Source organism: Phacochoerus africanus, chromosome 1 (assembly GCF_016906955.1).
Source record: "Phacochoerus africanus isolate WHEZ1 chromosome 1, ROS_Pafr_v1, whole genome shotgun sequence".
NCBI classification, from domain to species: Eukaryota; Metazoa; Chordata; class Mammalia; order Artiodactyla; family Suidae; genus Phacochoerus; species Phacochoerus africanus.
In genome coordinates, this window is record NC_062544.1 from 202,033,543 (window position 1) to 202,060,278 (window position 26,736).

General features: G+C 37.6%; 1 protein-coding gene across 4 annotated transcripts in view; it reads left to right on the plus strand.

The window, feature by feature from the left end:
* YEATS2 (YEATS domain containing 2) overlaps positions 1 to 26,736 on the plus strand; it is a 104,068-nt gene that overhangs the window by 30,266 nt on the left and 47,066 nt on the right. For 3 of the 4 annotated variants that reach the window (XM_047787542.1, XM_047787559.1, XM_047787551.1), the window contains exons 7-13: positions 11,039 to 11,200; positions 15,050 to 15,161; positions 19,538 to 19,582; positions 21,937 to 22,117; positions 23,053 to 23,295; positions 24,762 to 24,920; positions 26,623 to 26,726. In XM_047787542.1, coding sequence (XP_047643498.1) covers positions 11,039 to 11,200; positions 15,050 to 15,161; positions 19,538 to 19,582; positions 21,937 to 22,117; positions 23,053 to 23,295; positions 24,762 to 24,920; positions 26,623 to 26,726 — 1,006 coding nt within the window. The remainder of the gene's footprint in view (positions 1 to 11,038; positions 11,201 to 15,049; positions 15,162 to 19,537; positions 19,583 to 21,936; positions 22,118 to 23,052; positions 23,296 to 24,761; positions 24,921 to 26,622; positions 26,727 to 26,736) is intronic. The other variant, XM_047787566.1, reaches the window with a different exon arrangement.

A 26,736-nucleotide genomic window follows, 5' to 3' on the forward strand; every position in this document is an offset into this window, starting at 1 on the left:
CCAGTTGAATTATCTCATTTTCAGTCATCTATTTATGGAAATATTCAGGCATACTCTTCTTATCATAGTATAACGGTAGGAATAAGCCTCGGGGATTCTTTTTCCCAAACTCTTAGTTTTAAAAGTAAACGAGTTCCCATCATGGCTCAGTGGTTAACGAATCTAACTAGGAACCATGAAGTTGTGGGTTCAATCCCAGTGGGTTAAGGATCTGGCGTTGCCAATGGGCTGTCGTGTAGGTCACAGATGCGCTTCGGATCCTGCGTTGCTGTGGCTCTGGTGTAGACCAGCAGCTACAGCTCCAATTTGACCCCTAGCCTGGGAACTTCCATATGCCGTGGGTGCAGCCCCAGAAAAGACAAAAGATAAATGAATAAATAAAAGTAATCAAAAGTCCATGGGTCTTCTAATCTTCGACATAGGATAAAATTGTGCTTGGTAGAAGACATGAACTTTTATGCAAATGGTGTGTTTCATCAAGCACGTAAGTATGGATGGATAAGTTTGGAGAAACTTTTGGCTTCTTCTACCTTGTTCTGTCCTTAGGAGCCTTTCCTAATTCCTAAAAATGTTTATTTGGTTGCCCAAATCAAATGTTTTAAATTTGTATCAAAAGGTTGTAGAGCAGGTCTTGACAGAATTCCTTCAAGATAAAGGGCTATTTCTTTAACTGTGATCTCATGCTACCTTGTTGGAGCTTCATCATTTTTGTGAAGTACCTAGAAATGGATAAAGACATCATAAATCTTCAAACAGCATAAGAATGTTATTTTCTCATAAGGGCTTATTTTCCCTCCTCATTAAGCATATTTCCTTTATGCTCTCGTTATTTTTCTCATATTATATAGTTATTTCCTATTTTCATATGTTTTTTCCAAATCAGACTGAAATCTCTTTAGGGTATAAAGTATGTCTTGTTTGTTTTTGTATCTTTCAGTAGTTGGTGTTCAGTAATGATGAAGTGATTTATTGATAAAAATTGTAGTTAGATTTGACTATTGAAAATAAAGGATTCAGGAGTTCCCATTGTGGCACTGGAAATGAAACCGACTGGTTTTCATGAGGATGCAGGTTTGATCCCTGGCCTCGCTCAGTGGGTTAAGGATCTGGCATTGCGACGAGCTACAGTGTAGGTCACAGACAAAGCTCAGATCCTAAGTTACTGTGGCTGTGGCATAGGCCAGCAGCTGCAGCTCCAGTTCAACCCCTAGACTGGGAACTTCTGTATGCCATGGGTACAGCCCTAAAAAGCAATAAATAAATAAATAAATAAATAATAATAATAATAAAGGGTTCAGAATTACAGTGAATAGCTGAGGAGGGAGAATCAGATGTGGAAGGAGTCTTCCAAGTTCCATTTAATGGACCACTGATAACAAGTGAGAGTATGATACAAAAATCACAGGAAGTTCCCATCATGGCTCAGCGGTTAACGAATCTGACTAGCATCCATGAGGACACAGGTTCAATCTCTGGCCTTGCTCAGTGGGTTAAGGATCCAGTGTTGCCGTGACCTGTGGTGTAGGTCACAGATGTGGCTTGGCTCCTGTGTTGCTGTAGCTGTGGCGTAGGCAGCAGCTACAGCTCTGATTTGACCCCTAGCCTGGGAACCTCCATATGCCGCAGGTGCGACCCTAAAAAAACAAGACCAAAAATAACACACCTCAGGATAATGAAAACAAAGATTCTCAATGGTCTAGGTAATTGTATTTAAATAGAAGCATGATTAATAGTATGATTAAGGCAATTAGATTTCCATTTTATGGATAATTTTAGGATTAGCATGCATTCAGCTAAGGGGACTAATGTGGTATTAGAATTGGGGGTCTTATCTATGGTACAAGACAGAGCAGCCCAGAAAAGATCAAAACTAGAAATTCAGTAGACCCACCAGGCCATGAGAAGACTGGGGAGAAATAGTCATTGACATTTTAAACAATTACATCTAATTTGTAGGTTTTGGGGTTTAAGACCAGCTAGAACTTAAAATACTGGTTAACTATGGATTTTAGGTAGAAAGGAATGATGGGCATGAGAGTTACAAAGTCCTTGTTTGTTCTAGAAGAGAGTAAAAATATTGATTAGACTTAGAATGCTTGTTAGAGATTTACACTTTAAAAGTAGTAGAGGGTGAGGGGGATTGAATGAAGAAGAGGGGGAAAAAAAAAACCAAACCCGATTCCAAAAGAAGATAAGCAGGGGCAGGAGGAAATGGAAGAGAAGAAAAGGAAAAAAAAAAAAAAGACAAATAGTATAAAATAATTTAGTAGCAGTAAGTCTGAATGTATCAACAATCATAAAAATGTATATGGATTTAAGTATCTAGTTAAAAGAAATTGTTGTATTGAGATAGAATAACATCTTTATGCTAATACATTTGAAAATTTAGATGACAGAAAATTCCTAGAATACTACAACTTAAAATGATTCAAAAAAGGAAAAACCTTAAATAGTTTAGAACTACTAGGTAAGCTTAATTATTGATTTTTAGAACATTTTCTTTGTATAACCAAATTAAACCACAAGGCTTAGATTGCTTTAAAGGCTGAATGAGAGTTCCCGTCATAGCTCAGTAGAAGCAAATCCAGCTAGTATCCATGAGGATGCTGGTTCAATCCCTGGCCCCACTCAGTGGGTTAAGGATCCCCAATGTTGCCAAGAGCTGAGGTGTTGGATCTGGTGTTCCTGTGGCTGTAGGTGTAGGCCAACAGCTGTAACTCCATTTCCACCCCTAGCCTGGGGAACTTCCATATGCCAAACCTGTGGCCCTAAAAAAAAAAAGTAAAAATAAATAAAGGCTGAATGAACAGCTAATTCTAATTGTATTCAAAATCTTCTGGAGAAAAAGAGACAAAACTTGTCATCTTATGTTGTGAAGGTAACGTAACTTTGTTCATAAAGCTAAGCAGGAAGTTAATAAAAGGAAAATTATGGGATATTGACACTCATGAATATAGATGCAAAAGCAAAACAAAATCATTAGCAAACTGAAGTCAGCAACTATAGAAATGATAATTTTTGATGACTAAGAAATACAAATTTGGATTAACGATAGAAATCAATGCTTTTAACCACATTAACACATTAAAGAGGATAAAACATGACACTTCAGAAGATGTAGTAACAGCATTTGACAAAATTCAGCATCTATTTGTGATAAATCCTGATGGCAGACTTGGAATTTATTTAACTCAGATAACAAATATCTGAGAAAACCTGCAGCAAATATACTCAGTGGTAAAACTATTAAAAAACACTTCCCTTTAGGATCAGGAATAAGATGAGATGCTTGGTATCACTACTATTAATGATTGTACTTGGAGATACTAATTCAGTCAGATTAAAAAAATCTTAATAAGGATTAGAAAAGAAAATATTATTATTAATAGGTGATATAATTGTCTACACAGAAAAATCTAAGACCTTTTTTTTTTTGTCTTTTTAGGGCTGCACCCGCAGCAGATGAGGTTCCCAGGTAGGCTTATGCCACAGCCGCAGCAATTCAAGATCTGAGCCACATTTCCAACTTGCACCACAGCTTACAGCAGTGGCGGATCCTTAACCCTCTGAGCAAAGCCAGAGATCGAACCCGAGTCCTCATGGATACTAGTCGACTTCGTTAACCACTGAGCCCTGACAGGAACTAAAACAATTTTTGATAGTCTGAATTAGTAAGAGAGCTTGGCAAGGTTATCAAAATACAGTATCAGTACGCAGAAGTCCATTGTTTCTGTATGACAGACTTAGTAAACATTCTTTATTTTTATTTATTTGTTTATTGCCTTTTTAGGGCCACACTCGTGGCATATGGAGGTTCCCAGGCTAGGGATTGAATCAGAGCTACAGCTGCAGGCCTACACCACAGCCGCAGCCACACAGGATCTGAGCTGCATCTGCAACCTGCACTACAGCCCACAGCAACGCCAAATCCTTAACGCACTGAGCAAGGCTGGGGATCAAACCCACAACCTCATGGTTACTTGTTGGATTTGTTTCCACTGAACCACAATGGGAACTCCAGTAAACATTTTTTAAAGGATACATTTACTATAGCAATACAAAAATACAACATAATAAAAGATATGCTGGCCTTTGATAAAAATGTATAAAAATTTTATTGAAAGACATGAAACAAATAATTAGAGCAGTATACCATGTTCATGAATAGGAAAGCTCAAATATATAATAAAAAAATCACTTCTCCCTAAGTTAATATTTAGATACTCTATTTCTACCTCATTACTCAGGAAAAGCAAGGTTGATTTTTTTTTTTTTGTCTTTTTGCTATTTCTTTGGGCCGCTCCCGAGTCATATGGAGGTTCCCAGGCTAGGGGTCAAATCGGAGCTGTAGCCACTGGCCTACGCCAGAGCCACAGCAACGCAGGATCCGAGCCGCATCTGCAACCTACACCACAGCTCACGGCAACGCCAGATCGTTAACCCACTGAGCAAGGGCAGGGACCGAACCCGCAACCTCATGGTTCCTAGTTGGATTCGTTAACCACTGCACCACGACGGGAACTCCAGCAAGGTTGATTTTTAAAAATTTTTTATTTTAGGAGTTCTCGTTGTGGCTCGGTGGAAAGGAATCCTACTGTGAAGCATGAGGTTGTGGGTTTGATCCCTGGTCTCGCTCAGTGGCTTAAAGATCCGGCATTGCCATGAGCTGTGGTGTAGGTCACAGATGCAGCTCAGATCTGGCCTTGCTGTGGCTGTCGTGTAGGCCAGCAGCTGTAGCTCCAATTTGACCCCTAGCCTGGGAACCTCCATATGCCACAGGTGCAGCCCCCCCAAAAAAATTTTATATTGTTTTTTTTTCTTTTTATGGCCACACCCTGGGGCATGTGGAAGTTCCCAGGCCAGGGGTTGAATTGGAAGTGCAACCGGAGCCTCTATCATAGCCATAGTAACACTGGATCCGAGGTGCATCTTATGGCAATGCTAGATCCTTAACCCACTGAGCCATGCCAGGGATCAAAACCACACACTCACAGAGACAGGTCCTTAACCTTAACCTTCTGAGCCACAAAAGGAATTTCAAGATTGATTTTTTTTTTTAATTGCATGGTGATAGAAAATAAAACAAACTATAAGTTCCCTCAAAAAAAAAAAAAAGTTTAAAAGTGTTAACTGCAAAGATTCATTTTATTTGGTTAGGTGATTTAACTTAAATATTGCCTGAATTTTACAGGTTTTTTAAATTGAAAATATTTTCAGCTTTATTGAGGTGTAATTGACAAGATAACATTTAAAATATTTAAAATGTGCATTGTGATTTGGTATATGTACACATTTCGAAAGGATTCTTCACATCAAACTAGTGAATACATCCATCATCCCTTCACATTTAAAATCTAATCTGTTAGCAAATTTCAGTTATGCAATGCAGGTTATCTGCTACATTTACCATGTTACACCTAGATTCTCAGACCTTATTCATCTGTAACCTTTTACCAAACTCTATTTCTCCCACCCTTCAGCCCCTGGCAACCATTTCTCTACTCTGCTTCTATGAGTTTAATTTTTTTTTTTTAGATCCCACATATAAGTGATACCAAGTATTATTTGTCTTTGTCTGGCTTGTTTCGGTTAGCATAATGCCCTCAAGGCTCATCCATGTTGTCACCATTGGCAGCATTTCTTTTTTTTCTCATGGCTAAATAATATTCCCCAGGGGTTCCCACTGTGGCTCAGTGGGTTAAGGACCCAGCCTTGTCCCTGTGAGGATGCGGGTTCCATCCCTGGCCTCACTCTGAGTTAAAGATCTAGCGTTGCCGCAAGCTGCAGTATAAGTCAAAGATGCAGCTTGGATCCTGTGTGGATTGGCTGTGGTGTGGGCCCCAGTTGCAGCTCTGATTTGACCCCTAGCCCAGGAACTTCCCTATACCACAGGTATGGCTGTGAAAAGAAAAATAACATTAGTATTCCCGTGTGTGTGTGTGTGTCATTATATCTTCATCCATTTCTTTAAAAATTCTTTTTACCTGAAGTATAATTGAGTTAACATTATATTAGTTTCAATTATACTTCAATTAAATCATTTTTAGGAAGTTCCCATGTGATACATTGGGTTAAAGATCTGATGTTGCCGCATCTGTGGTGCAGGTTGCAACTGCAGACGGGTTTGATCCCTGGCCCAGGAACTTCCACATGCCATGGGTGTGGCCAAAAAAAAAAAAACCACTTTTTTTTGTCTTTTTAAGGGCCTCATCCATGGCATGTGGAAGTTCCCAGTCTAGGGTTCGAATTGTAGCTGTAGCTGTTAGCTACAGCCACAGCAACACGAGATCTGAGCCAAGTCTGGGACCTGCACCACAGCAACACCAGATCTAAGCCAAGTCTGGGACCTACACCACAGCTCTTGGCAACACCAGATCATTAATCCACTGAGCGGGGTCAGGGATGGAACCCACCTCCTCATGGATGCTAGTTGGATTCATTACCACTGAGCCACAAAGGCAACTCCTGCTTTTTTGTTTTGTTGATAGTTTCCATCGATGTGCAAAATCTTTAGTTTAATGCAGGCGCATTTGTTTATTTTGACTTTTGTTACTCTTGCCTAAGAAGACATATTCAAAAAGATACTGCTAAAACTGATGTCAAAGAGCATACTGCCTATGTTTTCTCCAGGGAGGTTTATGATTTCAGGTCTCACATTTAAATCTTTAATCCATTCTGAATTTATTTTTGTATGTGGTATGAGAAAAGTCCAATTTGATTCTTTTGCATGCAGCCGTCCAGTTTTCCCAACACCACTTATTGCAGAAGTTATTTTTTACCCATTGTATATTTTTGCCTCCTTTATTGTAGGTCAGTTGACCAGTTAGTGTGGGTTTATTTCTGGGCTCTCTGTTCTGTTCATCTGTATGTGTCTGCTTTTATGCCAGTACTATGCTATTTTGCTTACTGTAGCTTTATAGTGTATATCCATTCATCTCTTGACGGACACTTAGGTTCCCCTGCCTTTGCTATTGTAAATAATGCTTTAGTGAACATGGTAGTGCAGGTATGTCTTTGATACCCTGTGTTCTTTCTTTGCATATATACACAGAAACAGGGTAGTCTTAAATTTTTTGAGGAACCTCCATACTGTTTTCCATAGTGGCTACATTTACAGTCCCACCAACAGTACATAAGGGTTCCCTTTTCTACATGTTGTCATCAACCGTTCTTATGTCTTACATTCTTTTGGGGTGGGGTGGGGAGGCGGGAGCTGCGCCTGCGGTATATGGAAGTTCCCAGGCCAGTAGTTGAATCTGTGCCACTGCTGTAACCTGAGCCGTAGCAGTGACAACAGTGGATCCTTCACCCACTGAGCTACCAGGGAATTCATTTCATGTTTTTGGTGATGGGCATTCTAACAGGTGTAAGATGATAACTCATTGTGGTTTTGATGTGCACTTACTTGATGATTAGTGATGTTGAGCACATTTTCATGTACCTATTGACCATTTGTATGTCTTTTTTGGAAAAGTGTTTATTTATTTATTTATTATTTTTATTATGGCCACACCTGCGGTATATGGAAGTTCCCAGGGCAGGGATTGACTTCAGCCACAGCTGTGCTGTGGCAATGCCAGATTCTTTAACCGATTGTGCTGGCCCAAGGATTGAACCGCCCCCTGCAGTGACGCAAACCACTGCAGTCAGATTTTTTTTTTAAGACTGAACCTGCAACATATGGAAGTTCCTGGGCAAGGAGTCCAATCAGAGCTGCAGCTGCTATCCACAGCCACAGGAACACCAGATCTGAGCTGCAGCTGCCACCTATGCTGCAGCTTGTGGCAACACCCGATCCTTAACTCACTGAGCGAGACCGGAGATCAAACTCATAGCCTCATAGATACTGTGTTGGGTTCTTAACCCACTAGGCCATGAAGGGAACTCCTGCAGTTGGATTCTTAACCCACTGTGCCACAATGGAAACTAAGTGTTTACTTAGTTCCTCTGCCTATTTATTTATTTGTTTATTATTTATTTTTTTGTCTTTTTAGAGTTGCACCCATAGCATATGGAGGTTCCCAGGCTAAGGGTCAAATCAGAGCTGTAGCTGCGACCTACACCACAGCCACAGCAATGCCAGATCTGAGCCACATCTGTGACCTACGCCACAGCTCACAGCAACGCTGGATCCCTAACCCTCACTGAGTGAGGCCAGGGATCAAACCTGTGTCCTCATGTATGCTTGTCAGATTCGTTTCCAATGAGCCAAAGTGGGAATGCCTCCTCTGCCTATTTATAAATCAGTTGTGTGGTTTTGGGTTTGGTTTGGTTTTTGCTGTTATATGAGTTCTTCATATGTTTTGGATATTAACCCTCTTTATTAGATACATGATTTGCAAATATTTTTTCCTATTCCATAGGTTTCCTTTTAATTTTATTGATGGTTTCCTTTCTTGAGCAAAAGCTTTTTAATTTGATATAGTTCCATTTGTTTACTTTTGCTTTTGTTGCCTCTGTTTTTGGTGTCAAATCCAAAAAAGATCATTGCCAAGACCAGTGTCAAGGAGCTTACTCTTTTCTTTTAGGACTTTTATGGTTTCAGGTATTAAATTTAACTTAATAATCCATTTTGAGTTGCTTTTGTGTATGATGTGGGTAGAGGTCCAGTTTCATTCTTTTTGAATTTGGCTTTTGAGTTTTCCCAGCATCACTGAAGTGACTATCTTTCCCCCATTGTATATCTTGTCTCCTTTGTTGTAAATTAATTGACCAGTAAGTATGGGTTTATTTCTGGGCTGTCTAGTCTGTTCCATTGATTTATGGCTCTGTTTTTATGCTAATACAACACTGTAGCTTTGTGATATAATTCAAAATCAGGAAGTGTCATGCTTCCAGCTTTATTCTTCTTTCTTGGTATTGATTTGGCTATTCAGAATCTCTTGTGGTTCCGTACATATTTTAGGATTGTTTTTCTATGAAAATTGCCATTGGAATTTTGATAGGAATTACATTGAATCTAGATTGCTTTGGGTAGTATGAACATTTTAACTATTCTTCCAATTCATGAACATAGAATATCTGTTTATATGTGTCTTCTTCAGTTTTTTCCATCAGTGTCTTATAATTTTCAGTCTACAGGTGTTTTACATCTTTGATTAAATTTATTGCTAAGTATTTTGTTGTGTTTGATGCTGTTGTAAGTGAAATTATTGTCTTGATTTATTTTTCTGATAGTTTGTTGTTAGCATATAGAAACAATTGATTTTTTAACGTTGATTTTATACCCTGCAACTTTACTGAATTTGTTCATTAGTTCTAGCATTATTAGGGTGAAGTGTTGAGGTTTTTCTGTGTATGATATGTTGTGTGCAAATAGAGATGATTCACTTCTCCCTTTCAGTTTGGATGCCTTTTATTTCTTTTCTTGTCTGATTGATCTGGCTAGGACTTCTTATACTATGTTGAATGAAAGTGATGACAGTAGACATTTTTGTCTTGCTCTTGATCATGGAGGCAAGAGCCCTCAGCTTTCCGCCATTGAGTATGATGTTGGTGGGCTTGTCATATGTGCCCATTATTATATTGAGGTATGCTTCCTCTATACCCAGTTTGTTGAGGGTTTTTAATCATGAATGGATATTGAATTTTGTCAGATGCTTTTTCTGTATCTACTGAGATGACCATATGATTTTTATCCTTCATTAATGTGGTGTGTTATGTTGATTGATTTGTGGGTATCAAACTATCCTTGCATGCTTGGAATAAATTCCTCTTGATCATGTTGTATGACTTTTTAATGTACTGTTGAATTCTGTTTGCTAATGTTTTGTTGAAGAATTTTGCATCTACTTTTATCAAGGATATTCACTTGTAATTTTCTTACACAATATTCTTATCTGGCTTTGTTTTCAGGGTAATGTTGGCTTTGTAAAATGAGTTTGTTGAGTGTTCCCTTCTCTTCTGTTTTTTGGAAGAGATTGAAGATTGGTATCAATTCTTTAAATGTTTGGTAGAATTCACCCTTTAAGCCATTTGATCCTGATACTTACTTTGTTGATAGGTTTTTGTTTTCTTTTCTTTTCTTCCTTCCTTTCTTTCTTTCTGTCTGTCTGTCTGTCTGTCTTTTTAGGGCTACATCCACATCATATGGAAGTTCCCAGGCTAGGAGTCGAATCAGAGCTGTAGCTGCTGGCCTGTGCCATAGCCACAGTGATGCGGGAGCCCAGCTGTGTCTGCAACTCACACCACAGCTCATGGCAATGCCAGATCCTTAATCCTCTAAGCAAGGCCAGGGATTGAACCCATGTCCTCATGAATACTAATCAGGTTCGTTACTGCTGAGCCACGATGGGAACTCTGAGAGATTTTTATTTTCTGATTTAGTCTCCTTATTAGTAATTGTTCTGTTCAGATTTTCTGTTTCTTCACAATTCAGTCTCGGTAGGATGTATATTTCTAGGATTTATTCATTTCTTCTAAGTTGTCCATTGTGTTGGCACGTAATTGTTCATAGTCTCTTATGATCCTTTATATTTGTATGTTATTAGTTGTAATGTCTTCTCTTTCCTTTATAATTTTATTTATTTGAGTCTTCCCACTCACCTTTCTTGGTAAGTCTAGCTAAGGGTTTGTCTATCTTAGTTATCCTTTCAAAAAACTTAGATTCTTTTATCTTTTCTATTGTGCTTTTAATCTCTAATTTATTTCTGCTATGATCTTTGTTATTTCCTTCCTTCTACTAACTTTGGGCTCTGTTTTTTTTTCTGGTTCCTTGGAGTGTAAAGTTTGGTTGTTTATTTAAGATCTTTCTTTTTTCATGACGTAGGCATTTATCACTGTAAACTTCCTTCTTAGGACTATTTTTGCTGCATCACTTAAGTTTTGGTATGCTGCAGTTCCATTTTCATTTGTCCCAGGTCTCTTTTGATTTCTTTCTTTACCTATTGGTTGGTAAGTGACATGATGTTTAATCTTCACATGTATGTAAATTTTCCTGTTTTCTTTGTGTAAATTGATTTTTAATCTTGTTTTAAGTAGTAATTAATTGGCTTGTTAGGAAAAAAATGTCAAGGTGTTTTTTTTTTCCCTACTCTAGGTATATACCTCCTGATAAGAGAGAAGAAAATGACCAGTCGACTCACAAGTGGATGGTATATGTCCGAGGGTCTCGCAGAGAACCTAGCATTAATCATTTTGTCAAGAAAGTTTGGTTCTTTCTTCATCCCAGCTATAAACCAAATGACCTTGTGGAAGTTAGGTGAGCACACTTGAGTTATTAAACCTAAGAAATACAAGTTTATTGAAGTGAAAGAAAAGTGATTTAACTTGCAGACACTCCCTCATAATTCTTGAATTATTAATAATTTACTCAGCTTCGGCTTTTAGTCACAATATAATTTTAGCTGTGATTCCCTCTTATAGATTTCCATCTCACTAAACAGGCACTGTCCTCTCCTATAAGGTTGTTACCATATGAATTATGTTAACTGATTCTACTTGCCTCTGGAAATACCTTAACTTGTTTATATAGATAGAGATAAATATTAAAATGTTACTGTTTTTTGTTTGTTTTTTTGGGCCCGCCAAGCCTTCAGCATGTGAAAGTTCCCAGGCCAGGGATTGAACCTGCGCCACAGCAGCAATCCAGCCCACTGCAAAGATAATGCTGGATCCTTAACATGCTGCTCCAAGGGGAGCTCCCAAAATGTTACTGTTTCTATGATTACCAGAATATAATAGAATTAAATAAAGAATTCTAACATTACAGAAATATTTAATGTTGAAAGTTCCACATGATCTCACTCTTTTGCAGAAGAAACCCTTGATGATACTTTTCCTTTATTAACATAGTATAATTGTTGAGCTTTTTTTTGTTATTTTGTAGAGGTGGAATGATAATATATATACTGTTCTGAAAGTTGTTTCATTTAGGTGTATTCCTTACTTTTTTTTTGCTCTTTTAGGGCCGTATCTGAGGCATATGGAGATTCCCAGGCTAGGGGTCAGATTGGAGCTTTAGCTGCCTTCCTATGCAACAGCCACAGCAACAGGGGAGATGAGCTGCATCTGCAACCTACACCACAGCTCACAGCAAGGCCAGATGCTTAACCCACTGAGCAAGGCCAGAGATCGAACCACATTCCCATAGATCCTAGTTGGGTTTGTTAACCACTGAGCCACAAAGGAAACTCCATATTCTTTACATCTTTATGTGATGTACACACTCATTATATAAATGTATTACAGAAGTGGTTGTGGTTTATTATCAGCGAAATCTCCTATATCCTCAACTCTCTTCAGAACATTCTCTCCACCCCTGACTCTTAAATAAAACATGGCTGTCTCCAGGGAACACCACTTCTGAGAAAACTTTCTAGTGGTAGCTGTTTTTCTCCCTTACAAACCATGTGCCATCGGGTCTAGTGGTGGGGCGCATGTCTTTCTTGCTCATATTCGTGGCTTTCAGACCTTTTCCCAAATTCCTTTCCCTAGAAAGCCCAACTCTTTTGAAGCATCATAAGGTTTGCTGCTTCTCCTTGCAGGCATATGCTGATTTCCCAGTCACTCCTCTTTTTTTGGGGGGCCGTGCCCTCAGCATAAAGAGGTTCCCAGGCTAGGGGTCAAATCGGAGCTGTAGGACAGGCCTACACCACAGCCACAACAATGCCAGATCCAAGCTGCGTCTGCGACCTACACCACAGCTCACAGCAACACTGGATCCTCAACCCACTGAGTGAGGCCAGGGATCAAACCTGCCTCCTCATGGCAACTAGTAAGATTTGTTTCTGCTGAGCCACGAAGGGAACTCTGCTTCTCTCTTTCAAAAACAGTTTAAGCACTTAATGTATTGATTTTTCCCTCTGACAGTAATCTTGCTGTCATTCTAAGGACTTTGACCTGCATATAGACAGTTCATCCAAAACCCTGGCCTCCCAGTTCATTGATTTGCTCACTTTAACAATGAGGTTGTAGTGGTGGTATACCATTGAATCTATGCTGAGTAAGGAGAGCAGATTATATAGTAGCAGTGATGGGTAGTGAAAATGAGTATGGGAAGAAATGGAAATCTATGTGGGGTCAAATAATAAATAGCTGGACTAGGAATGAAGCTAGAAAGATGGGAGTCAGCCAGAAAGTGGAATACTTGGAAATGAGATTTTTTTTTTATAACTGGTACGGTACATTTATCTTTTTCATAGAGATAGTTATACATACATCAATTATCAGCTGATCCATCCTTTCCCTACATTTTTTTTTTATTTTTTAAAATCTTATTGAAGTGTAGTTGATTTACAACGTTGTGATAATTTCTCCTGTACAACAAAGTGATTCAGTGAACATATACACATCCATTCTTTTTCAGATTCTTCTCCTATATAGATTATCTTAGAATATTGGGTAGAGTTCCCTGTGCTGTACCTTTCCCTACATTTAACACACACTAAATTCCCACTTAAACATGAATCCTAGATATTGTTAATAATTTTGATTCTTGTACCAGTATTATACTATTGTAATTATTTTGCTTTATAGCATATTCTGATAGCTGGTAGCATATCTTCCCCTGATTATTATTATTCTACAATTTCTTTCTTGCCCATTCTTGAGTATATATGTTGTTCCAGATTACTTAAAATCTAAGTGTCAAGTTGTGGATTGAAATTTTATTGAATTAATGGTTAATTTTCACATTTTTTATGATACTGGATCTTTTGATCCTGTCTACCTAGGAGAATCAATTAGTATAGGAGTTTTCCAGTACAAACAAAAATTTTTTTCTTTTACTGTTTACAAAACTTCCTTCATTTTCTTGACATATTTCACTGGATAGAACCTCAGAAATTTGTATTCTCTTTTATTCTAATGGTAGAGTTTGATTGGTAGAGAATGAAGGAGCAGTTTCATTCTTAGACTCTCAAACATTTGTGTTGAAAAGACCTTGTTTGTGATTTTGTTTCAGTCTTTACCCAATTCACGAATCTTTCAGAAGTGCCCAGTACAGCTTACCTACCTCATCTAGAATTCCTCTGGTGACCTAGACTGGTTTTCTTTGCTGTCTTCCTGTTGCCTGTCTTCTTCACTTACACACGTGCATGCACATATGCAAACGTACATGCACGTACACATGCACCATGGCTGTCTTTCTTAAGGTCTGCTGTTTATCCTTCAAGACATAACTCAGAGGTTACTTTTTCAATGAATCCTTCTTTGCCCTACTTTCCTACTGTAGTTAAGTTATAGTAATTGATTATTTACTGGAATTCTTGGAATCATAACAAGATTTTATAGTTGAAAGACCGTTTATAAAGTAACAGTATTTTCTGAGTTTAGATATCCCAACTCCAAGTTAGCCCATGTTTCAGTAAAAATATTTTAGTGAGTTTGGTAAGAAATAGTAGACGTGTGTAAAAATCACTATGTCTATAAAAATGTAAATAATAAAAAAGAATGTATGTTTTAATGTCCAGACCAGCAAGAAAGTCCCTTAAATAGTAGGAAAAAAAGCGCACTAACTTAGGAAAACATTTTATTTACTGTAAAGCATGTGAATCAGTTAAAAATAATCATTTTTATTGATGATAAACATCAGATTTACCAAAAGTGAGATTAAAAACTCATCACATAACACTTTCTTTTTTTTGCTTTTTAGGCCTCACCTGCAGCATATGGAAGTTCCCAGGCTAAGGACTGAATTCGAGCTGCATCTACTGGCGCACGCCACAGCACAGCAACACAACACTAAATCCAAGCCGAGTCTGCAAGCTATACCACAGCTCATGGCAACACCAGATCCTTTAGTACTGTGACATTCATGAAATCACCTTAGTTCCCTGTCTTTGAAAATAAGGACAATGGATTATATGGTATAAGTGTCTGAGCTCTAAGTAGTCAGTAGATGAAAGTTTAATGTAGGTTTGAGTTGAATTTTTTCTTTGATAGTTTAACAGTTTAGCAAAATTCAGCATATTGATTTAGCGCCAAGTGAGGCAATCTAAATAATTACTGGAAGGATGTGATATTGTAACTTATCCATTATGAGAAAACTTTCCTTTCTAGAAAGACAGCATAAATATGGACTAATACATTAATATCTGTTTTTCCCTAGAGAACCTCCTTTTCACTTGACCAGGAGAGGCTGGGGTGAGTTTCCTGTCAGAGTTCAAGTTCACTTTAAGGACAGCCAGAACAAGCGGATAGATATCATACATAATCTGAAGGTATTGTAACAAGACATTTCTCCTCAGAAGTGAAGTATCCCTTTTCACCTGGCACTTGGAATATTACGTTAGGTCTTCTGAGAGAAGTGACCAGGAATAGTGAAAGTAAGATGAATCTCTTTGAGTGTGTTTTGCTTATTGCTACACTTCTTCGTCCTCTGAAGGTTGCGGGAAGGGTAGCCTTATGGCAGAATGTATATTCTTTAAGAAGATGAAATGGTCATATAGGGAGTTCCCGTTGTGGCTCAGTGGTTAATGAATCTGACTAGGAGCCATGAGGTTACGGGTTTGATTCCTGGCCTCGCTCAGTGGGTTAAGGATCTGGTGTTGCTGTGAGCTGTGGTGTAGGTCGCAGACGTGGCTCAGATCCCGAGTTGCTGTGGCCCTGGTGTAGGTTGGCAGCTATAGCTCTGATTGGACCCCTAGCCTGGGAACCTCCATATGCCTCAGGTGCAGCCCTAGAAAAGCCAAAAAAAAAAAAAAAAGGTCAGATAATCAGAAGACTTGAATCTCTGATCAGAGCTCCTTGTTTCTGTGTTACTTGGGGCTAAGTAACTGAAACCTTTTTCTTTTTAATTATATTATACATTTGACATTTTACTTTTCTATAAAAGAGGAACAGGTAATTAGCCTTGTCTATCTCCTAAGGATAAAGACAGAGGCGAACATAGGTTGTAATACTTTAAAAATCTTTCACTGATGTATCTGCATAGTTTATTATAACCAATATAAAATTTATAACCAATATAAATTTTACTTTACAAAGTGTTTTCTGTAACATGGGGAAAAACTGAGTGAAAAGCACAAAGTATGAAACTATATGTTTAGTATGAGTTCACCTGAGATTTTCAGTAGGTGGGAAAAAACAAGAAGTATACTAAAATGTTAAGGTAATTGAAGTAATGATATTGTGGACAATTTCTCCTACTCTTTTTTTCTGTGATTTTTTTTTTCTTTTCCAATTTTATATAATAAACATATTTTAACTTTCATAGTTAGAAAATAGACCATTGTTTTTAGCATTCCCCTAGGCCCTCTCTGTAGTAGTCTCATGTATATTTCTCTCTGTTAAGATACGATTCCAATATTGAACTTCTCCCAAAGTGCCCTTGCTCTGTGGGTTTACCACTTTGTTCCCATTAATTTCTCCCAAATGAATCTGAGTACATTTTCAGAATTCCTTTTTCATTCCTTTTCTACTAATGCACCTTTTTCAACCTCAAGACAGGCTGAGATTTGCCCTTCATTGGTGGAAGACAGCACTGCTTAACTTCATATTTAAATTATTTTCTAGAGATTACTGTAAAACAAGATTGCCTTATTTACAACCACAGAGAAGAACTGAAACCAAATAAAAAACATACAGCTACTTTGTTGTGAAGGGCAGGATATGTTCCTACTTACTTAGAGGAAGGTCTAAAATAGTTTTGTTTCCCTTTTAACTTATTTTAAGGAGTGTACAGACTGTCTTATATTGTGCTGAGCCCAGCCTTAAATCCCTGAAATAAAGTGAATTGTTTACATAGTTTTTAAATTCCTTTTTTTTTTTTTGTCTTTTTGCCTTTTCTAGGGCTGCTCCTGCGGCATATGCAGGCTCCCAGGCTAGGGGTCTAATGGGAGCTGTAGCCGCTGGCCTACGCCAGAGCCACAGCAACACCAGATTTGAGCCATGTCTGCAACCTACACCACAGCTCATGGCAATGCCGGAACCTTAGCCCACTGAGCAAGGCCAGGGATCGAACCCGCAACCTCATGGTTCCTAGTCAGATTCGTTAACCACTGAGCCACGACGGGAACTCCTGTTTACATAGTTTTTATACATGCTGTGTTGTCCTTATCATTTAGAGTTCCTGGTGAACAGTTGATTTTAAATGAAAATATTTAAAATAGTTCTTAGAAGGTTTTTCTTCACTTCACTACTTACTATGTGTTGATTGGCCTTGAGAACTTAAGCATCTCTGTGGTGACCATTGATCCTTATACTGGAGTATCATTTTTCTTGCTCTTTCTGCGTTAACTCCTGAGAACCACCTTTGATTCTTCTCTCTGTGTTCTTCGTATTTGTTCAGTTGCAGGGTATTTTTTTCTTCATAATTTTTCTTACAGTCTACCCTTCTCCCTTCCCACTCTTACTAGGCTGTTATTCTACTCCGTTTCCTGATTAGCTTCTCTAATTCCAGTCTCTCTCCTTTTCCCTCAGTACATTCTGCACACCACCATCAGATTAGTCTTCCTAAAATAGGAGAACTATTACGCTGTTCTTCTCCTAGAAGCCCTGATTGCATTCCTGTTATTCAAGCTCAGACTCCCTTGTGTACTGTTCAAGACTCTTCACATTTTACTCAGCATTCTTCCCCTAAATTATCTCACACTAATCCCCTGCATGAACATTCCTGCTCCAGCCAGGTCAGCCTGTTTGTGTCTCAGAAATGCTATGGGCCTTCTCTCATGTCTTTTTTTATGCTCTTCCCCTCCTTGGATGCCTGTGTGGATTCTTTCCATTCCTCAGGTTCCTATGTAACTTTTCCTGGCTATTAAAGTCCATAGTGATTCCTCTATGTTCTGAAATTCTGTAGTGTCTAACAACTTATACTTGATACTGTAGTAATTACATTAAATTCTGAGTACTCTAAGGGTTAAGAGTTCCGTAAAATTTTAAATTTCCAGGATGAAATCCCCTATCCTGCATCCCTAAGAGTCACCTAACCTCTCCTCAACCATCACCATAGAGCAGAATAATTCCCGAAACAATCCATTTATCTGTTTAGTAAATAAAGTTTTGGAAGTTTCTCTCATAAATATACCTAAAATTATACACACACACACACACACCGAACCTGATCTCATTTATCCTGATTTGATTTTTGGAGTAGCAAAGAACAAGCTTTGATTTGTTTTTGTAAGAACTCTAAAATAATGATAGCCTTTATGTCTCTCCTTAAATCATTTCTTCTCCAGCCAAAACCTGTTCTTGTAACAGTTCTTTTATGCTGTTCTTTCCAGTTCCTCTCGCCATTTTGATAATAGTTCTTTTTTGTCAGTGTTCTCTTGAAATGTGGTCCCTAGTGTAAAACATAGACCAGTGCAGATTTCAGAGAAACTGTTATTTCTATGCTCTGGAGAATGTCAAAGTGGATGTAGCCTAAAATTGCATGTATGTTTTTAACAGTCATACTGTTGGTGAAAGTTTAAGTATTAAAACTCCAGATCTCTTCCATGGGGCCACAATACCTCTACATATGTATTGGCTTTTCTGTTATGAACACTAGGTCTCCATTGAGTTGTCTTCTCTGTGTTGGTTGCTACGGAACTCAGCCAAACTTGAAATCCCTACCTCTTGCACGTCTTTAGAATTTTCTATCTACCAACATCCCTGGCTTCATATTTTCCCCCCATCCTTCCTTTCCTTTCTAACCAACTTAATAATTTTTTACATGTTGATCTTATTGTATTAGGTTTGTATTGGTAGGCTGCCACAATCCTTTTCTTAAATTGATAGGCAGAATTCCTAGTAGCCAGTGGTTAAGGACTGAGCATTGTCACTGCTGTGGATTGGCTTACTGTTGTGGCATGGGTTCGATCCCTGACCCATTAACTTCTGTATGCCATGGGCACAGGCAAAATAAAATAAACTGATAGGATATAAATTAAAGTATAAGAATAAGGACTTAACCTCCTTGTATGTAATAGTAAACTGTTTGTCTGTTTTGTCTTTTTAGGGCCACACCCACAGCATATGGAGGTTCCTAGGATAGGGGTCGAATCAGAACTATTGCCGCCGGTCTACACTACAGCCATAGCAACACCACATTCAGGCTGCATCTGCTACCTACACCACAGCTCATGGCAATGCCAGATCCCCAACCCACTGAGCAATGCCAGGAATGGAACCTGCGTCCTCATGGATACTAGTCAGATTCATTTCCGCTGAGCCATGAGGGGAACTCCATAAACTTTTTAAAAATATTATTAACATTCCCTCAGTTTATACTCCTTTGTCTCCTTTAAGATAAATCATCCATGTTGCTAATATACTGGAAGTGATTAGTATTGCCTAAATTTTCATTCATTTTTTTTTAAGAGGGCTTACTAAATATACTCTAATATAATTGTGTCATCACATTGCATGTATATTTTTATAACCCTGTCTTTATAATACCTACCTATATATCTGAGATTTTTATTTATTTTCCTCAGATTTTCTCTCATAAAATCGAGGTTTTTTATTAAAGTTATGAGTTGATAGCTTACATTATGAAAAAGTAGATCTCATGGTATGAATACTTGTAATAAAAGGGGTTTTAGATAAGATTGTATCCTAAGCATTGTTGGTAAGCATAGTGAAACTTAATGCTCTTGCTTTTGTCTTTCAATAGCTGGACAGAACTTACACTGGCTTACAGACTCTTGGAGCAGAGACGGTAGGTTTTTTTTTCCTATAGCATTATTTAGGAATAAATAGAATGAAAATTAATCTTCATTTTTAATTAGGAAAAAAATAGAGCTAAATTTTTAAAAGAAGTTTATCTCCCCCCTTTTTTGTTCCTTTTAAAAGTTGTGCTAAAATACAGATAAAATTTACCATTAAGTGTTAAATGGTATTAAATATATTCACATTTTCATGCAGCTGTCACTACCATCTATCTCCAGAAAACCACTTTTCATCTTGGAAAACCGCATCTGTACCCTTTTACACTAACTCACCCTCTTCCCCCCACCCCCTGGCAACCACCCCTCTACTTTCTGTCTCTCTGAATTTTACTACCCTAGGTATCACTGTACTTCAGCAATTGTACAGTGTTTGTGTGCTTGTACTGGCATACTTTATTTAGCATAATGTTCTCAAGGTTCATCAATGTTTTAGCATGTTTCAGAATTTCTTTTTTCAGGCTAACATTCTGTTGTATGTATACGCTGCATTTTGTTCATCCGTTTATCTGTCAGTTAACACTTGAGTTGCTTACATTTTGGTTGGCTGTTGTGAATAGTAATGCTAAGAACATGGGTCTTTTTGAGTCCCTGTGTTCAGTACTTTAGGGTGTACACCCAGAGGTAGAGTTGCTGGCTCATATAGTCATTTTATTTTATTTTACTTTTTTCTTTTTCAGCTGCTCCTGCGCCATATGGAAGTTCCTGGGCCAGGGATTGAGTCTGAGCCACAGCTGCAGCAATGCTGGATCCTTAACCTACTGTGCCCTGCCAGGAATCAAACCCGCACCATTGCAGAGACAATGCCAGATTCTTAACCTGCTATGCCACAGTGTGAACTCCTGGTCATTTTATTTTTAATTTTTTATGGAAGCGCTGTACTGTTTTCCATAGCAGCTGCACCATTTTACATTCCCATCAGCGGTGCATAAGGATTCCAATTTCTTGACATCATTGCCAGCACTTTTCATTTTCTCTTTTTTTGATATTGTTCACTGGGTGTGAGGTGGTATTTCATTGTGGTTTTGGTATACATTTTTGTAACGATTATTGATGTTGAGGATCTTTTCATGTGTTTATTAGCTATTTGGGTTGTTTGGGGTTTTGGTGATTTTTAGGAGTTCTCTCTATATTATCAATATTAATCTCTTAACATATATATTTTTTGCGGATATTTTCTCCCATTTTGCTGGTTGCCTTTTCACTTTGTTATTGTGTCCTTTGATGCCCAGAAGTTTTAGATTTTTATGTAGTCAGATTTATCTGTTTATTCTTTTATCTGTACCTTTTGTGTCATATCTAAGAAATCATTGCCAAATTCAATGTCACGACACTTGGCTCCTGTATTTTCTGCTAAGAGTTTTATTATTTTAGGTCTTATGTTTAGGTCTTTGATCCATTTTGAGTTAATTTTTGTGCATGGTGTAAAGTAAAGGTCCACTTTCATTTGAATGCATATGGATATCCAGTTTTCTCTGCACCATTTGTTGAAAGACTGTCCTTTTCCCATCAGTGGTCTTGGCACCCTTGTCAGATATAATTTGACCATGTATGTAAGAGTAGTATATTCTGTTCTAGTGGTCTCTTTGTCTGTATTTATGCCAGGGCCACACTTTCTTGATTACTATAGTTTTATAATAATAAATTTTGAAATCAGGAAGTATAGGACCTTCAACTTTGTTTTCCCACCCCATAACCACCCCTCTCCCTTTTTGGTATTTGTGATATCTCAGCAGTAGCCATTATAATTAGAACTAGCTAAGTTAAACCTTCCTCTCTTTAGGGAAATGTGCTGTGTTATGGCAGAAGATATTTATTGATCACATACTTGATGCTAGGCATTGTTCAGGCACTAAGGATATAGAAATGAACAAATGAGAGTAGCTACTACTCTCAAGGAGTTATATTCTTGGTTATGTTGAAAACTGGGAGAAGATATATAGTAAATATAGAAGCAAATAGGTAATTTCACTTACAGATAAGTGCTGTAAAGAAAGTAGCTGGGGGACAAGGAGGTTGCTTTGGCTAGGTTGGTTAAGGAAGGCCTTTCTGAGAAGATGGCATTTGATTGAGACCTAATGGTGAGAAAAAGCAGCCAGGCAAAGACTGGGGAAAGAATGTTCCAAGCAGCAGAGACACTAACTAGAAAGACCCCAGTTTTATGATTGGTTTCATTGAGTTATCTATTCAACTAGATTAGATTACATTCAGGGATAAATCCTTAATGAGATTGAAGTTGCCTTTGTAATTTGTTCCACCTCTTAGAGTACCACGTTCTGAGACAGGTTTGGGGCTTTCTGTGATGTTGATGATGGATTCACGAGCCCATTGTTGCCTGATTGTGTAGGTGGTGGATGTTGAGCTCCACCGGCATTCTCTTGGAGAAGACTCTGCTTACCCTCGGTCATCCGAGTCAGACATCTCAGATGCCCCACCATCTTTGCCTTTGACCATTCCAGCCCCTGTGAAGGCTTCCTCACCGATAAAACCGTCACACGACCCAGTACCTGATAGCTCCGTCGAGAAAGGTAGTGCATTTTTCCTTGTGTGGAAGTGATTTTACCTTGTATGCAGGAGTCATGGGGCATTCTTTTCCCTTACTTGGTATTGAATTCCTGTCTTCAGAGACTTGAGTATATGGAAAATAAATTTTCTGTAAGTAGGCATGTTGCTTTCCCACACAGACCTATTTTGTAAATAGTCAAATCTTTACTCTTTTCAGAAAATTTTATTTCATAAAGTTTTATCAACGTCTTATAGAACACCAAAGTAAGCCACCGAAAAGCATTAAATTTTTATTCTTTGATGATATAATGGTTTCTTCTGGTATGTTATGGGAAGACTTTCTGATTTGGTCCTTCACTGTGTGAACAAGCAACTTGAATATTAAGTATCTAATCTTATATGAAATACAGTATAACATCAAAAATGCATTTTGACTGGCATTTTTTTCATTTAATAAGCATATAAATGTATAATTAAGTTTTCACTTACATAACATACATATATAAGATTGATTCTAAATGGTGTAAGTTTAATTTATAAGCCTACATTTTAATGCGATGTTACTATTTTAGTTCTTTTATAAAAATCTCGTTTATTACTCTTTAAATTTCAATTGCATCTTTTTTATGGGCATTTAATAAAATAGAACATCATTAGATTAAGTGAATACTTTCATTTGAGTTTTTCCTCTTCTCTGAATAGTTTTTCAATTCATATATAAAAGAAGTTGCGTAAGTTTTGTTACATACTGTTAATGTTTTCTAATTTTTTGAAAGAAACATTCAGTGAAACATGATTCTAGGCATGATATTTACACTTCATCCTAAAATACATAAAGCAGTATTAAATACCAGTCAACTGTGTTTATTTTACTGTTTGTAAATCATTTAAATGGTTGTTGAAATGATAAGGGATTTCAGAGTGATTGATGACTTAGATTTGCCTGTTTCATTTCAAGAAGGATTCCCAGCCAGTACTGAAGCTGAGAGACACACGACATTTTATTCTTTGCCATCTTCAGTGGAACGAACACCCACCAAAATGACAACATCCCAGAAGGTTACCTTTTGTTCTCATGGCAATTCAGCTTTTCAGCCAATAGCATCAAGTTGCAAAATTGTGCCGCAAAGTCAAGTTCCTAATCCTGAGTCACCTGGAAAATCCTTCCAGCCTATCACCATGAGCTGCAAGATTGTCTCAGGTATACATTGCATATGTGCAGTTAGTGTGTGTAACAGTTGTCAGAATGACAAAACAGAGTACTATGGCTTTTTTTTTTCCTTCTAGACAGGGTTTTTGTTTAGTTAACAAGCAAGCTAATCACTACTGATTAGCAAAACAAAAGTGTCACAAAACAAAAAGTCATTCATGTAGAAAATTTTTAAAAGAGGAAAGAAATGAAAGTCAAAGCAGTCAAATTTTCGTCTAGAATCACAGGTAAATTGTTTACTAGGATATAGTGGAAACTAAGTTAGGAATAAAGTTTGGGGCTTATATATGGAAACCAGAATGACTAGTAATAGAAAAAATTTAGTTGTCCTTTGGTTTGTAGTTAAGCTTCAAGGGTTGGAATTGGTTTGCATTGAGATATCTTTTATACTATCTAACCACACTAGAAATGTACTCATTCCTATGCTTCGTAGATAGTTCTGAGCCTTGGTTTTGAGGTTGAATTGACCATTGTCTTACAGCAGTTTTACATTTATGTTAGGTAAACTAGTAGAAGCATGCTTTAGTTTTGACTGTGTCACCTCAGAAAAGACATGAAAGAGAGTCAGTAGAAATATCCATGCAGTGGGAGGCTTCTATATAATACTGAAATGAGGGGGTGGTCTTCGGTGTTAAAACATAGCTAAGCAGAAATATGATCCAAGACCTCGAAATTGGTGAAAGGTCAAGAATGTGCAGTTTTACCTATCATTTAGAAGCATTTTGGAGCTTGCTGCTTTAGAAGCAGAATAGGCTGAATGCATACATTGTTTTGAAGTTTTAATTTGACAAATTTACTGACAAATTTGATCAGTAACAGTTGAGGATGTTTAATGGTGTGTTTGTTAGTAACCTTAGAGAATAATCTGTGGGAACATAAATCTCTGGATTGTGGCTGTGCACGGACTTTTTGGTGGGTAAATTTCATATTTCCCCCTATTAGATATTCATTGCAAATCAAGATTTGACTCCTAAGTCTAGCTGTTGACTTATTAGTAAATTTCCTCATTTAACTGTAGTGTCTTCAGGTGAAAACAGTATTATAGCAACCTGCCCAAGATGTTATTACCTAGGGATTCAGCAGTTCCACACTTATGTAAAGCACTGTTTTTTTTTGTCCTCTAATGTGCTTACTGGGGGATCTTGTTAAAATACTGACTTAAATTCAGTAGATCTGGGGTAGGATCTAAGAAGCTGTTTTTAACAGGCTCCCTGCTGCTGCTGCTGCTCCTGCTGCTGCTAGTCCAAGGATAAGGATGTAGATAGTGAAATGCACTAATCCCTGGCCTCAGCTGCTGCTGCTCTCAGTACCTGAAACCTATAGTCCCATTCTCTTTTCCCAATTTGTCACCTTTGTCCTGGTGGCCCTGCTCCTTTTCCATTTTCTTTAGCATCCTCTTAGATGGGCTGAATATATCTATTTTGTTTAGTTTATTTTCTCTTTTTTTATTAATAAAGGTTCCCCTATATCAACCCCAAGTCCATCGCCATTGCCTCGAACCCCAACTTCCACTCCAGTCCATGTGAAGCAAGGCACTACCAGTTCTGTTATTAATAATCCTTATGTTATCGTGGACAAGCCAGGGCAGGTTATTGGAGCCACCACTCCTACTGCAGGTGTGTGTTTGAACAATGTTCGTGCAATCCCCAAGATTTGATCTTTTTTAAAGGTGAAATCTTAGCATGACTTAGTAGCCATATAATGGAAAAATGAAATCTTCAACCATGAACAAGAGGAGGGAATATCCAAGACTAATGCCAGTGCTGTTTCTCTGAGGGAAGATTAACTTTTTGTAAAGATTATATTTCCAGGAATTTACTTAATTTTTTTTTAATTTCTAAAGATAGAAAGTGAGGCATAATTTAATTTTCTTTATAAAAAAAAAGAGTAGATTTTATTCTCATTTAGATTGCATTATTTTTGGACAGCATGGTTATTAACTTTTTCAAATTAAGCTTTAGAGCAAGAATAACTGGAGTTCCCACTATGGCACAGCAGGTTAAGGATCCGGTGTTGTCTCTTCAGTGGCTTGGGTTGCTACTGCGGTGCAGGCTCGATCCCAAGCCTGGCACAGTGAGTTCAGGCTCTCTCATTGTCTCAGCTGTGGCATAGGTCGCTGCTGCAGCTTGGCTTCAGTCCCTGGCATGGAAACTTCCATATACTGCAAGTGAGGCCAAGGTGGGGGGAAAAAAGCTTTGTGAGTCGTATATTCTTCCCACTGACATTAAAAAAGTTATCTTTACTTTTCTGTGAATAAGATAAAATTTGCAGGTGGGAGGGAAACCAAACTCTGTTTGGTTATTTAGTTATTTAAAAAAAAAATAATAGGAAGAATAAAAAGTCTTTATTCTTTATCATCATAACCTCATATAAATACAAAATACCTTTCAGGTTTTTTTTTTTTTAAGTACTCAACATTTTTTTTAAGTACTCTAACATTTTATTTCAGTTAAACTGTTTAAACATGTGCTCCTCAGTATAAACTTCCCTATAGCTTTCATTTTTAATTAAGAGAAATAGCAAAAAGAGAAATGAAGTAAGAGAAATGACTATAAAGTAATGACATTGATTTTTTTTTTCTTATTTGATTTTAATGCACATTAGTGTATGTTAGGCCTTTCCAAATAGTTTTTGGAAGTTATATCCTTTAACAATGGCTAATTGTGGAACTCCTTTCAAAAAATGCTGCTTTCAGAGATTCCCTTTTGAATGCACTTAGGGATGCCAGGTAGGTGTCCTTTGAGGATGTTTACTTTTAGGAATCAGCCAAAAGCCTCTGCAGGCAAGTTTGGTAAAGGGAGTAGGTGACCAAATACCATTTTTGGTCCTCACTTACTGTTGACTGTAGATAATGTGACTTATTTTTACTGGACCCTAGAGGCAGTTGTACTGATGGAGTTTAAAATGTTTAATGTTGGCAGTGTTTTGAAATAGGTATAACCTTCAAGTGAGACTACTTTCAGGGAATTAGCATTCAGTGGAATGCATAGGTTTTGGCGCATTGTTAAATAACCCACAGCATTTTGTTACATAAGGGATACATTATGTTATCTCTATAAGTACAGAATGTATTGTATCTACTTACCTTACTTATTCATCTACACCCTTACTAGCTTCTTGTTCCTTTTTCGGTTAAAGTGGTCAGCTTCATAGGATGAATCCTTAAGTGGTTTTTCTGTACAGTCTCATGGTTATGAGTTTTCAACTCTTCAAAACAATAAATAGTCAGGAGAAGGGGAGGGTGGTGGAAAATGGCTCTAAAATTCCATTTTATTTATTTTGTTTATATTTTACTTTTAAATCTATCTTGCTTATCAGGAAGTCCTACCAGCAAGCTCTCAACTGCCTCTCAGGCTTCCCAAGGAACAGGTTCCCCGATTCCTAAAATTCATGGAAGTAGTTTTGTGACATCTACTGTCAAGGTAACACTCT